The sequence below is a fragment of the Rhinatrema bivittatum genome, chromosome 5 (assembly GCF_901001135.1).
Source record: "Rhinatrema bivittatum chromosome 5, aRhiBiv1.1, whole genome shotgun sequence".
Classification (NCBI taxonomy): Eukaryota; Metazoa; Chordata; class Amphibia; order Gymnophiona; family Rhinatrematidae; genus Rhinatrema; species Rhinatrema bivittatum.
In genome coordinates, this window is record NC_042619.1 from 261,289,335 (window position 1) to 261,302,749 (window position 13,415).

Genomic DNA, 13,415 nt, shown 5'->3' on the forward strand with positions numbered 1-13,415 from the left:
CTGCCTCACCATGTACAGCACATTTCAGAAACTGGATGTGATAGCCCTTTGAGTTTCGAATGTTTGCTATTTCCAGCTGATCCCGTGACTAAGGTGGAGCTGCTGCTGCTGCTGCTGACTGCTGCTAAGGTGGAGCTGCTGCTGACTAAGGTGGAGCATAGAAATGCAACGCCTGTAAATACTGCCCATGAATGTTTTGCGAGTAAAGACTGCGTTCTTACAAAGACATCTTGTTTGAGAGAGATTAAAGGCTTGTGCACTTGTTTATACTGGTATTCGCTATAGTATATTTATTTGATTTTACACTTGATTCTTAATGGGATACAGTGGCTTACTTTGTTAATGGATTTACTGTCAGTTGCTGGGGTGCACTTGAAATTTTAATGTTTTGTTTTGTTGTGTTTTTTTTTTTGTTTTGTTTTGTTTTTTCCTTTCCTAGATCTGAAGGAAATGTGCCTCACTGCTCTGGCCAACTTAACTTGGCAGTCAAGAACACAGGATGAGCACCCAAAAACCATGTTCTCAAAAGACAAGGTAATGCTACAGAGTTGAAAGTTGTGAGGTTGGTTTGTGGGCATGGTATGCACATCTACATATAAAGATGCATGCTACAATGTTTAATAAAACCAGAAGCTATATAAATAGGTCTCTAAGCTTTTAAACCCTGCTCCCTCCCAATATCTCCTGAGCCACCTCTTATTTCACTATTAGTGCTGACTGTCCTTTGAGAAGAGTGTGGTTCAAAAGTAGAATTGTGTAGATCGTTTTGTTTTTAGAGCTGTCCACTCAGCTTTAACATTGGTCTTTACCTGCTGTCAGCTACTTTCAGCCCAACCAGTCTGACCAGTTAATCTGGTTAGTACTGCGAAAGAGAGATCCCTGCTGTTACACTACAAGTGATAATCACTTCTTATCCAAGTCAGGTTTTTACATCAGAGCCTACTATTGATGTGCCTTAAACTGATAAAGTTGTAAAATATGATCACTTATGGGCTAGCATGCTTTTATTTCCATTTATACAGGATATCATACCCTTCATTGATAAGTACTGGGAGTGCATGACAACAAGACAGAGACCTGGGAAAATGACGTGGCCAAATAACATTGTAAAAACCATGGTAAGCACCTTCTATGTTACTCCATTCTAATTTTAATAATTGGTCCCAGTCACCTGATGAGACAAACCAGTAGTGTTTGTTTCCAAGATCACTAAGTGAGTAGAATGTAAAAAATTCCAAGATGAAAATCTTTCAGGAGGCTTTCTTGTATTTCAGTGTAAGGAACGGGATGTATTTCTAGTGAAAGAGCATCCAGATCCTGGCAGTAAGGACCCAGAGGAAGATTATCCAAAATTTGGCATTCTAGATCAGGTAATGAAAAGCTTTATTCATAACTAGCGGTACCCGGCCACGCGTTGCAGTGGCAGAGTCAGGTTCTTTACCCTCCCTCCCCCTTCCCCTTGCTCATTTACCTGGGTCATTCATCTTTCTCCCCCTTGGTCACTCACCCCCCCTTCCCTCCCCTGAAATGTATGCTTTCTTAGGTAAGAGGACCCAGACTGTAAGAAGCAGCTAGGATGCCGATTGAGGAAAAAACACCGAAATAGAAATTGGTGGTGGTAAACGTGGTCCGTCAGTGGGCGGTTGTGCGTGTTCTGTATCAAAATAGGGGAGTGCCTAACCAAGTTAGCACTCTATTTAGTTAATTGTTTTGTGGAGGGCTAATTGGGTGCCTTTCCGAGATCAGGGACTTTTGTGTTTGTGTGTGCCCTCCATCTTTCCACCCCAAAAGAACCCCACTATAAACACAGTGTTTAAATATGCACCCCACACCCCCCCTCAACCCCGGCGAAATACAATAACCCACCCTCCCGCCCCCCGCGAGAGTTGCAGAATGACCGAAACACCCCCTCCCCCCCTGAACACGCGCGCAAGAAAATAACTACGGCCCCCCACCGTGCAGCCCCCCCGGATACCTGTGCAAACAGTCGGTGGAGCGGGTGTTCTGTTCGGGATCGAAGTCTTGGGTTCGGGCCGTCGGCTGCTAGCAATGAAAATGGCTCCGACAGCCCTTTGACCTGACTATGTCACTGTGGAGGAGTAATGGGAGCGCTAGGTTCCCTGACATAGTAAGGGCAAAGGTCCGCTGGCTGCCAGTCCTGAAAATGGCGTCGACGGGCCCTCGCCCTTACTATGTCACATGGGCTACTGCCGCCATTGTTGTCTCCGAGTGGCATAGTAAGGGAAAGGGCCATCGGCGCCATTTTGATTGCTGGCAGCCGACGGCCGTAGTGTAAGCGATGTGTCCTGGACCGTTCTTGGCCCCCCGCTGGAGCAGCGCGGACCTGTTTCCGCTTTTGTGTGTGTTCAGAGGATGTGGGCAGTAAGTAGAACAGGCATGTGCGTGGGGGGTGTGAGGAGGGTGTTTTTGTGTGAGTTCGGAGGGTGTGGGAATTGCCAACATGTGACATGTGCGTGGCCCCCTGGTGTAGCAGCCTGGAATTTGGTGTGTTTTGGGAGGGTGTGTGAAGTAAGTCCAATTGGCATGTGTGTGGGGGGGGGGGGTGTGAGGAGTGTGGATTTCTGTGTGTTCAGAGGGTGTGTAAATTAAATACATTTGTTGTGTGTGAGTGTTTGTGAAAGGTGTAAGAGGTTGCGCTGACGTCCGACGTCCACCAGATGTCGCTGTTTTGTGGAACCAATTTTTAAACCTTTTTTACCTGTCACAGGTGTGACATATATGTAATTAAGTACAGAAGAACCTTCCCGTATGCGAAAGGAAGGTTGTGTCCAAATTTGAAAGCAATCGATGCAGTGGTTTCTGAGATTAGCGATTTTGTACAAACTATTTAACATTTTTATTTATATAGATAGAAGATTTGTTGGCATTGTTTCTTCAAGATTTGATGGCAATTTAAAGTGGGGGTTTTTTTTAAGAGCTATGACATCGTTTTAGGGGCATTGATTGGAGGAATGTCAGCTATATTCTGCAGCTTTCTCATGTGTGAAAGAGTTAATGTAAGAGGGGGGTGTGTGTTCCCTGTACGTACCCGGATGAGTCCAGACTGTGAGTTGAGCCTCCTTTCCAGCAGGTGGAGACAGACTAAAACCCGCAGGATATCCTATATGAGGACAGAGCCTATCCTGTAACCCTTCAGTATTCATCTGTCTCCAGCAGGTGTAGCAGCTCACCCTTCGGTTCCCTGCTTTAGGCTAGTCAGCCTCTTCTTTTGGATCAAGCAAGTACTTCTTTAGGAATCTTCTTTCTGTAAAAAAAAAAAATAATAATTCCTAGGAACAGGTTTATTTTTAATTCTGTGTGGGAGACTGTGCCGTCTCCTAGCTCTTGCCGGACTCAGGGGGGGCTTTGCCCCTTGTGCGCTGCATAGCCTGAGTCTGTATCCGCTTCCAGGTGTGGGGTCCGAGTCTGGTAGTCCAGGTCTCGTCTCCCTCTCCTCTGGCTGCCGAGAGGGTTAGAACCCGACTGCTGTGCTCAGTTTAAAAAAACAAAAATAAATATATATTTAACTTTGATTTTAAGTTACAGGTATTCCCCTACCTCTAACTTATTTGCAGCAGTAGACCAAAATTTTGTTCTTTTTGTGGTCTCCGGAGGCCTTGAACCGGCAGCCCGAAAGGCAGGAGTCAGCAGGTTTCCCTCCTGCTTCACTCCGGGCCTGCCGGCTGTCACTCAAACCTTTATTCTCTCGTTTTTTTTTTTTTTCCAAAGCGACTCTCCTATGCCGTGGCAGGCAGCTTGCCTCTCTTGTAAGGCAGCCCTCTTCGCGATTTTCGCGAGAGGGCCTCTGCTCTGCTTGCCTGCCGGGTGGGGAAGGTCCCTCCTCGGCAGGGCAAGCAACTTTAGCCCAGGGATCAAATCCCCTCGGCATGGCCAGGCCGTAACAGCAGCCATTTTGGATTTTTCAGCGGCTCCGTTTTCGGAGCTGCCTGGGGCTGGGGGGGCCGATGTTTTTCAGAGATACCCCCCCTCACCCCCCCTTCCGGGAAGTCCAGGGCCCATTTTTCCCCAGAATTTGTCCTCCTCCTGCACAAATCCTATTTAGCTAGCCTGCAGGAGGAGAAGGAAGACACCCCCTTCGCCCCCCCGCCAAAAATTCCTCGCTCCGCGCCGTTGACTGCTAGCCCGGCTGCAGAGCCCCAGGGGCCGGTTCTGGTGCAGGTGGTCCCGGGGGTGCCCCCCCCCCCCCCAGTGGACCCCATGCTTCTGGATCCTGCCGCTAGCCCGGATACAGAGGGTACCCTTCCCCTGGAGGGGGACGACCCCAGACTCCGTATGTTCCGCAAGGAGGAGTTGGAGCCCCTCCTCCCCTTTGTCCTCCAGGAATTGGGGTTGGAGGGGCCCACTATGGATAACCTGATGGCCGCCTTGCCCAAGGATATGAACCCGGTCCTGGCGGGACTCAGGGCTCCGGCTACCGCTTTTCCCTTCCATCCCATGCACAAGCTGTTGCTCCTATGGGAATGGGAGGCTCCCGAGGCGGCACTCCAGGTGGGGCGTGCCATGGACAAACTATCCCCTTCCGGAGGAATGCTTGGAAATTTTTAAAAATCCCTCCGTGGACTCCTACGTTACAGCGGTCACAAAGCATACCACGATCCCGGTAGAGGGATCGACGGCACTGAAGGACGGACAGGACCATAAGCTTTGAGGCTCATATGAAACGCATCTTCGAAGTCCTGGCTCTCGGAGTCCGGGCGTTTTGCTGCAGCAGTCTCATGCTGCGGGCAGACCTCAGGTGGGTCCAACAATTACTCTGCGCCCAAGACCTCGTGTCGGCAGAAGCGGAGCAGGCTGAGCGTCTGGAAGCCGTCATCGCTTACGTGGCAGACGCGCTCTACGATCTTATTCGTGTTAAGGCGATGGCTTCGGCGGTGTCCGCCAGAAGACTTCTCTGGCTACGCAGTTGGTCAGCCGCCCAGTCCTCCAAAGCCCCGTTAGGCACGTTGCCTTTCAAAGGTAAGCTGTTCTTTGGTGAGGACCTTGAGAAGCTTATGGATGCCTTAGGGGACAAGATCCATAAGCTTCCAGAGGACCGTCCCAAACCATCCCATTCCTACACACCACCTCGTCCTCTCTTCCAGGGCCAGCGTCACTATACCCCACGCAGACGGGGTGGTCCCTCAAGGGATTATTCTTCCCGGTCTCAGTCTTGGTCGCAGCCCTTTCACGAGGGCCAGCCTGCGCGCTCCACCCCCAAGCCTGCCACACAATGAAGTTCAGCTGACTCATTCCTCGGTCCCCTCCCTAGGCGGCCGCCTCTCCTTGTTTTTCGAGGAATGGGTCAAAATCACGTCTGATCAGTGGGTCCTCGACATTATCAGAGACGGGTACGCCTTCGAAATTGTTCGCGACCTTCCGGATCTTTTTCTCTTCTCTCCATGCGGGCGGTCCAAGAGGGACGCAGTGGAACAAACCCTCGCCAGACTCCTGGATCTGGGTGCGGTAGTCCCAGTCCTGGAGAGGGAGCTTTGCGCCGGCCGGTATTCTATTTACTTAGTCGTTCCCAGGAAGGACGGGTCTTATCGCCCGACCCTGAACCTCAAGAGGGTCAACCGGGCCCTCAAAATTCCTCATTTCCCCATGGAAACCCTGCGAGCGGTCATCGCAGCGGTTCGCCCCCGGAGAGTTCCTTGCTTCACTCGATCTTGCAGAGGCGTACTTCCATATTCCAATTCACTGCGACTACTAGAAGTATCTTCGCTTCCACATTCTCAACCAGGTCTTCCAGTTTCGGGCGCTTCCTTTCGGTCTCGCAACAGCGCCTCGCACCTTCACCAAAGTCATGGTGGTGGTCGCGGCGGCTCTTCGCCAGGAGGGAATCCTTGTTCATCCCTACCTGGACGACTGGCTCATCAGGGCCAAGTCGGCGGCCTCTTGCCAACAGGCGGTGGATCGCGTGTTATCTCTCCTTGCATCTCTCGGATGGATAGTGAACTTCTCCAAGAGCAACCTTCAGCCCTCCCAGAATTTAGAGTTCCTGGGAGCCCACTTCGACACCCAAGTAGGCAAGGTCTTCCTACCTCGTGCACGTGCTCTCAAGCTGATCGAGCAGATTCAGAATCTGATTGTGCTGCCTTCCCCGACGGCCTGGGACTACCTGCAGGTTTTGGGATCCATGGCGTCTACCATCGACCTCGTCCCCTGGGCTTTTGCTCATATGCGTCCGTTACAGAAAGCTTTGCTATCCCGTTGGCAGCCGGTGTCGGAACAGTTTCACATGGTCCTTCCGTTCTTGGACTCTACAGTCGCCGACTTGCAGTGGTGGCTATCACTCCCTCATCTCCTTCAGGGAATGCCTCTTCAAGCTCCACAGTGGACGATAGTAACCACGGATGCCAGTCTGTCGGGCTGGGGTGCGGTTTGTCTCTCCCAGTCCACCCAGGGGACCTGGTCGCCAACTCATTCTCGCTGGTACATCAATCGCTTGGAGACCCTGGCGGTGCGCCTGGCCCTTCAGGAGTTTCTCCCCTTAATTTGCGGCAAAGCGGTACGAGTCCTGTCCGACAACTCTACCACCATGGCTTACATAAATCGCCAAGGGGGCACCCGCAGTCCTCTGGTGGCCCTAGAAGCCAGCCGTCTCTTCACCTGGGCGGAATGGCATCTGCAGTGTCTGGCGGCCTCCCACATCGCGGGCAAGGAGAATGTTCAAGCCGATTTCCTCAGCCGTCAATCGCTCGATCCGGGGGAGTGGGAGCTCTCAGACACGGCCATGGCTCTGATAGTGGACAAGTGGGGGGCCCCCCCACCTGGACCTCATGGCAACATTGCGCAACACCAAGGCAAATCAGTTCTTCAGCCGCTGGAGGGAGCACGGCTTGGAGGGCGTGGATGCTCTGGCTCTCCCGTGGCCGGCGGATGTCCTTATGTCCTTGTTCCCCTCCCCCCTACCCCCGTGGCCCCTGGTGGGGAAGGTTCTCAGAAGAATAGAGCTCCACCGGGGTCCCGTGATTCTGGTTGCACCCGAATGGCCACGAAGGCCGTGGTTCGCAGATCTCGTCAACCTGTCGACGGACGGACCTCTCCAACTCGGTCATCTCCCCCGTCTACTTCGACAGGGGCCTGTATTTTTCGAGTAGGCCGATCGCTTCTGTCTAGTGGCCTGGCTTTTGAACGGCGATGCCTGAGGCGTAAGGGCTATAAGGAGGAGGTCATCTCCACCTTGCTGCGGGCCCGGAAACAGTCGACTTCCCTGGCTTACGTGCGTATCTGGAAGGTTTTTGAGTCTGTCTGTGCGGAATCGGGCGTCCCAGCGCGCTCCGCCCTTGTCCCTTTTGGTTCTTTCTTTTCTTCAGAAGGGTCTTTCCAAGGGCCTCTCCTTCAGTTCTCTGCGCGTGCAAGTCTCCGCTCTCGGCTCTCTCCTGGGTCGGGTGGAAGGTCATTCCCTAGCGGGCCACCCGGACTTGATTCAGTTTTTGAGGGGCGTTAAACATCTCCGCCCATCGTGGAGTCTTAACCTGGTCCTCCGGGCCCTCTGTGCGGCTCCGTTCGAACCCCTGAGTCGCACTACGCTAAAAGACCTTACGCTAAATACTGTTTTTCTGGTCTCTATCTCCTCCGCTCGGCGGATCTCCGAGATTCAAGCGTTGTCCTGTTGGGAGCCCTTCTTGCGCTTTTCTGATTCCGGGGTTTCTCTCAAGACTGTCCCTTCTTTCTTGCCCTAGGTTGTCTCCAGCTTCCATGTCAACCAATCAGTAGAACTCCCTGCGGTTTCCCCAGAGGAGATTGCGGGTACGACTGGGGGCGATCTCCGTTGGCTAGATGTCAAACGAGTTCTACTTCGCTACCTCCAGGTTACCAACGATTTTTGGGTTTCGGACCATCTCTTCGTCCTCTGGAGTGGGCCCAGTCGGGGTAAGCCAGCTTCTAAGACCACCATTGCACGGTGGTTGAAGGAGGCGATCTCCTCGGCCTATCTTTGCCAAGGTCGACTGGTCCCCGAGGGCCTCAAAGCTCATTCACTACGCTCTCAAGCTACTTCCTGGGCAGAGAGTCAATCGGTTTCTCCGCAGGAAATTTGCAGGGCCGCCACATGGACGTCCTTGCATACATTTGCTCGTCACTACCGTCTGGATTTGCAAGCTCCAGTTTTTGGTTCCTTTGGGCGGCAAGTGCTTCGAGTGGGACTGTCTCGGTCCCACCCGGTTTAGGGAAGCTTTGGTACATCCCACAGTCTGGACTAATCCGGGTACGTACAGGGAAAGGAAAATTAGTTCTTACCTGTTAATTTTCGTTCCTGTAATACCACGGATCAGTCCAGACGCCCTTCCCTGTCTGTCTTATGTCCTCTCGAACCTTGTTTCTTGCAGGTTCGCAGATTCTGATTCTCCATTTTTGTGCAAGAATACTGAGCAATTACACCAGAAGCCTTGGTGGTTTTTAATACCAAGTATATGCAAGAGAGGCTAATTATACCATGTTTCTTCAATTGTTCTACAGTAGCTCCATTGAGCTTTATGGTTACTTGCTTGATCCTGTTCTGGTTTTATTGTTTTCTGCTTTGACAATGGTTATACTGAAGGGTTACAGGATAGCCTCTGTCCTCATATAGGATATCCTTTCAGTTTTAGTCTGTCTCCACCTGCTGGAAAGGAGGCTCAACCCACAGTCTGGACTGATCCGTGGTACTACAGGAACGAAAATTAACAGGTAAGAACTAATTTTCCTATGGGGAAATTGTAGGTAGCTGCATCTGAAAACCTTGTGAATTCAGGCCTCTCTATCAGCAGTGGTATGTATATGAGACTGAAGGTGACTGTCATGAGCAGGAATGAAGTCTTAAGAGAGAATTGAAGTGTGACAAGCTCCTGCTGCCCTCACCCCCTATAGAAATAATGGGAGCTCCAGTCAGATCGCTGTTGATGAATTGAGCATGCAGATATTTAGCAGGTCATAGAGTTCAAGTTGTAATTTGAGCTTGTTTTTCTTTTCAGGACCTTGGCAATATTGGCCCAGCATATGATAACCAGAGACAAAGCAGTACTGTGTCTACTAGTGGAAGCTTAAATGGTAAGGATCTCTTGCTCTGTGTATCGGTATTTTTAGTGTACTAGGTGTGCAGTAATATCAATTTTTCAGTTGGCACACAGAATGTGTACAAGCTTTCACAAATACTACACTTAACATTCTTTTTCTGACCTTTCTTGCACAGATTATCTTCAGGAAATATTTTGCACTTGCTGGGATAGATAACCTTCAATTCAGATTACATGGGTGCTCTTAGCATGCATACTTTGTGGCTACTAATTTTTCAAAGGGAGAATTTGACATTAGTTGCAATGTACACATGCTAAAAGTTCTCATGTACATTGCAGACAACATGGTCTATTCAAAATTGCCCCCTTTGAGCCTAGTGTTTCCTCTACAGAAGGTTTTTCTTTGGTGTGAGCATCAGCATTTTCTTAGACTGCTTTTGGAACAGTGAAGCAGCTGTATGGCATGAAGGCATAGCTGCTATATTTTATTGTCAGATATCTTCATTTTTACTGTACATTCTGTTCCCTTGGAGATATGTTTTGCATAGCCCTCCCTCCACAATGTAACATCCATGCTCCGTGGTTAGCACGGAGGGGTTCTTGTATGATAGACCCAGTACCACTGAAACTGTATTGTGGCCTTTCATGTTTATAAAGTTTACCATCTAATCAGGATACTAATCAGAGGTGCACTTTTCTTTGAGATTTTACTCTGTAATGCCTTGAAGATAAACTGGACTCTGATACAGAGACCCAGGAAAATGTCTGCTCTACCCCCACAATGTGCATACAGTTTTGGCTTCATTCATGCCTTTAGGAGGGAGCATTAGTGAAACAATGTAAATGCCATGTAATTTTGCTGCCATTTGCAGAAAGATGCACATAGGAATCCCCCTCCCTGCTCTTATGTGCCCTTCCACTGGCTGACAGTAATGTGAGCCAGCCCACACCTTTCAATAACATACAGAACTGTTTTATTCTGTGTACTCCTGTGCCGTTTCACTATTCAATATGATGGTTGTATTTCTTGCATTATTTTTTTACAATGTGACCAATGCATGGTGCCACTTCTGTTCTTTCAGGTGGGGCCTCTTTTGCAGGTGAATATTTACATTTCAGCTTCTGAAGCCTAAGTATTCTGTGATTGGTTTGGAAATCTAAGTTGTGTGTTCAGTTGTTGCTGAGACGTACAATGCTACGCCATGATTTAAATTATAATCTTCAGAAACTTCTAAATTTTTCATATTGTGCATGGCTCTATTTTTATCTTGATTCACACAGTTTTTCTTCCAGAATTGCTGATCACTCAGATTGAAATAATACATAAATTATTACACTGCAGATCTCACACACCGTTTTGGAAAATGAAATGATTTGTTCTGATTTTTTTTTTTATTTCTTACCCGATGGTATTTCTGCCACTTAACTGGCAAGCATAAGGGCTGAGTGATCTTGATACATAATATTTTATGTGATTATTTAGTTTTTTAGCACATTAAATATTTTTGCAATAGTTTGATCTAAGAGGAGAAACATCCCTAGTAATCACCCTTTTGGCAAGCCAGGCCCTATGATTGAAGCAGCAGCTACTGAACCAATTTGTTCCTCCTTAGAATCAGCTGGGCAATAACCTAGTTGGATGCAATCATCTGCCTACTTTGGGGGAAGTAAGATGGGGAGGATTATCTGAGAATATAATCTTGGAATGCACTAGTGCCTATTAAGTAGGCAACTCACATTTCACACTTTACTTCCAACCAACTCTTTCAGAGTTCAGATTAAGGATATAAACAGGTTGAGCTTTTTATATGAACACTTCCATTTTGTCATATACTGACAAAGCTTTCCTTGCTTTGTATCTTTTCAGTCTTGGTGCAGAGATATGTATGGTTTTATATCTAATTATTTTAATTCAGAATATGTTGGCTAGACTTTGAAAGGGTGCAGTGCAGGTAATAAAGCTGCCTGAGTGGAGTACAGTGATGTTCTCCCAAATCTTATTTGAAAGCAGCTTTCAAATCAGTTTTTGATGTACTTCATGTTATATGCACCAGCAGACAACTGCATAGACAATACAGGAGCAAAACACCTTTTTATTTGCTTACCCTTGCAATCCTCTGGTTTAGTATTGTACATTGGATTCAACTGTGATGCTTTCACGTTAAGAGCCTATTGGTTTTATATTTGACCTGAAAAGCTGATTTTTGGGATGTTTTGCTATTATAGGCAATGAATAAAATATTTGCTAGAAATCCTTTTCCAGCCAACATCTATATCAGTATAAATAATGATAACCTGACCTTGAGGCAGTTAAAATAATTTTTGGGTCATACACAAATTTCAGTAAATGTTACACATTCCTAGATAGTCCAGGCAACATAGTGGCTATTCACCCCTGTAAACTTTATGCACAAGTTAACGGGATCTTATTCAGTGATTCTGCTGCCCTGTTCTTTCTCACTTGCTGCCCATAGAGAAATATACATGTTAGAGCCACAAGTAATTTATCATCTGCTTATACTAAGGAGAGCAATAGCACCATAGTGAAGGCTTTCGTTAAGTATTTCAACATCACATGCACACGTGCGTACATATTATTTAAATTAGAAGCTTGCTGTAAATGTGCTGCTTTGTTCTGGGTCTTGCCAAAAAGTTCTTTCTCTTGTTTGTGTCTGCTTATATCTTTGAGTATTTGGAAACTCCATGAATGGAACATTATGCATTTGTAGATGAGGTCATTATCATGGTGCATTTAAATGGCCTTTAGTACATTAAATGCAGTCTAACAAGTGAAGTATTGGTAATAGTAGGAACTTGCCACAAGGTCCATGGAGTTTCTGTTCTCATAGATATTCCTAGCCTCTGATGCAATGCTCTGGATTTATAGAGCCTCCCTTGCTTGTCTATTCATATGTACATAAAATAAAAATGTAAGAGTACATAAACCGAGTTAGGCCAACCAAAAGTGAGGTGCCCCAAAGATGCACAGGTGTTGGATAAAATCTGCTGAGATGCTTATATGATGGAAATAGAAGCCAATACCTATTGAATGCATGGTTCTGGCCCCTCTGAATTACCTTGAAGCTGTCGGTTGATTGCGGACAAGGACTTCATAAACCAGACTGGCAAAGGAAGCTATATAAATGTAGCATATATCAGCCGCCTTAAAAATTAAGATTTAAGTCTCAGTGGAGTGATAGTTACTGTTCCATTGTCTGGTAAAAGGCAGCTTCAGAATGTTCAGCCACTCAGCTTGGTTGGCAGAATGTCCTGACCTGTTTTGTAACAGAACATAAAAAGCAAATTGAAAATGCTGGTTTTGGCAAATTTTTCTTGCAAAGGGGTTCTTGCAGCAGGAAGCAGTGGGAAAGGAAGAGGGGCAAAACGCAAGCAACAGGAAGGTGGCTCTACAGGAACAGCCAAGAGAACAAGAAGGTAAATGTAACACAGAACCCATCCATTTGTCTCCGTGCAGCCTCCAGCATTGCCCTTTTTGTCCTAATGCAGTGCTCTCGATTTAAGGGTGATTTGTAACTTTTGGGTCCTCTAACATTTGATTATGCCACTGAAGTTGGGGAAACATACTGAATAGAACAGAACTGGAAATGGCTTTGACAATTATCTCTATAAGGGTCAAGGATTGTGTATCACAATCTTATAAAATTAACAAAGACTTTGTATCTTTTTTTTTCCCCTTGAGGAACAGGTGGTGGGCTCACTACTTTCATTGTTAAAATAAAAAGTTCATAAGTTATCTTCTATTTGTTAATGTGTTAATTTGTCAGTCACTGCATCTTGCTTGCTCTGCCAGGAGTTATTGGTCTCGCCGGCAGGACTTCCTGCACACTGCATCTTTTTCATGGAGTTGAGGCATCTGGTGTAACCATGGATAAATCAATTTTTCAAGCAATTTACAAGGGTGAAAATTGTTCTACCCTTGTTAATTTATTTATTTATTTATTTAGCGTTTTTCTATACCGGCATTCATGATTAGAAACCACATCATGCCGGTTTACATAAAACAAGGGGTGATAACAAGAAACGAAAAACAAGTGCAAGGAGAACAAAAGTTACATTACAACAGGGTCTTAAAACTGGGAAGAGAAATTAGAATAAGAGAGACGAACGGAAGGGATTAAAATATTTACATTATTTACATTATGATATGATATTAATTGGCTTTCTGAAAATTGCTCTTAATGTGGAAAAAAGGTCTGCACATTGTTCTACAGTGGACATATTTTCAGCCACATAGAGAGCATTTCTGGGATGTGTAGATTATATTTTCAAATTTGGGCATGTCCTTTTCTAGCAAAATTCTACTTACATAAAAAAACGGGTTTCCCTGTACATACCCGGATCAGTCCAGACTCCTGGGTTTTGCCTCCCCTCCAGCAGATGGAAATAGGGAAGTTTTAA

General features: G+C 47.0%; 1 protein-coding gene across 5 annotated transcripts in view; it reads left to right on the forward strand.

Annotated features, from left to right (window-relative positions):
• The window catches only part of ASH2L (ASH2 like, histone lysine methyltransferase complex subunit), a 145,093-nt gene that overhangs the window by 48,174 nt on the left and 83,504 nt on the right, over positions 1-13,415 (forward strand). For 4 of the 5 annotated variants that reach the window (XM_029603906.1, XM_029603908.1, XM_029603909.1 and 1 more), the window contains 6 exons: positions 440-534; positions 1,023-1,118; positions 1,275-1,370; positions 8,955-9,030; positions 10,079-10,096; positions 12,338-12,431. In XM_029603906.1, coding sequence (XP_029459766.1) covers positions 440-534; positions 1,023-1,118; positions 1,275-1,370; positions 8,955-9,030; positions 10,079-10,096; positions 12,338-12,431 — 475 coding nt within the window. The remainder of the gene's footprint in view (positions 1-439; positions 535-1,022; positions 1,119-1,274; positions 1,371-8,954; positions 9,031-10,078; positions 10,097-12,337; positions 12,432-13,415) is intronic. The other variant, XM_029603907.1, reaches the window with a different exon arrangement.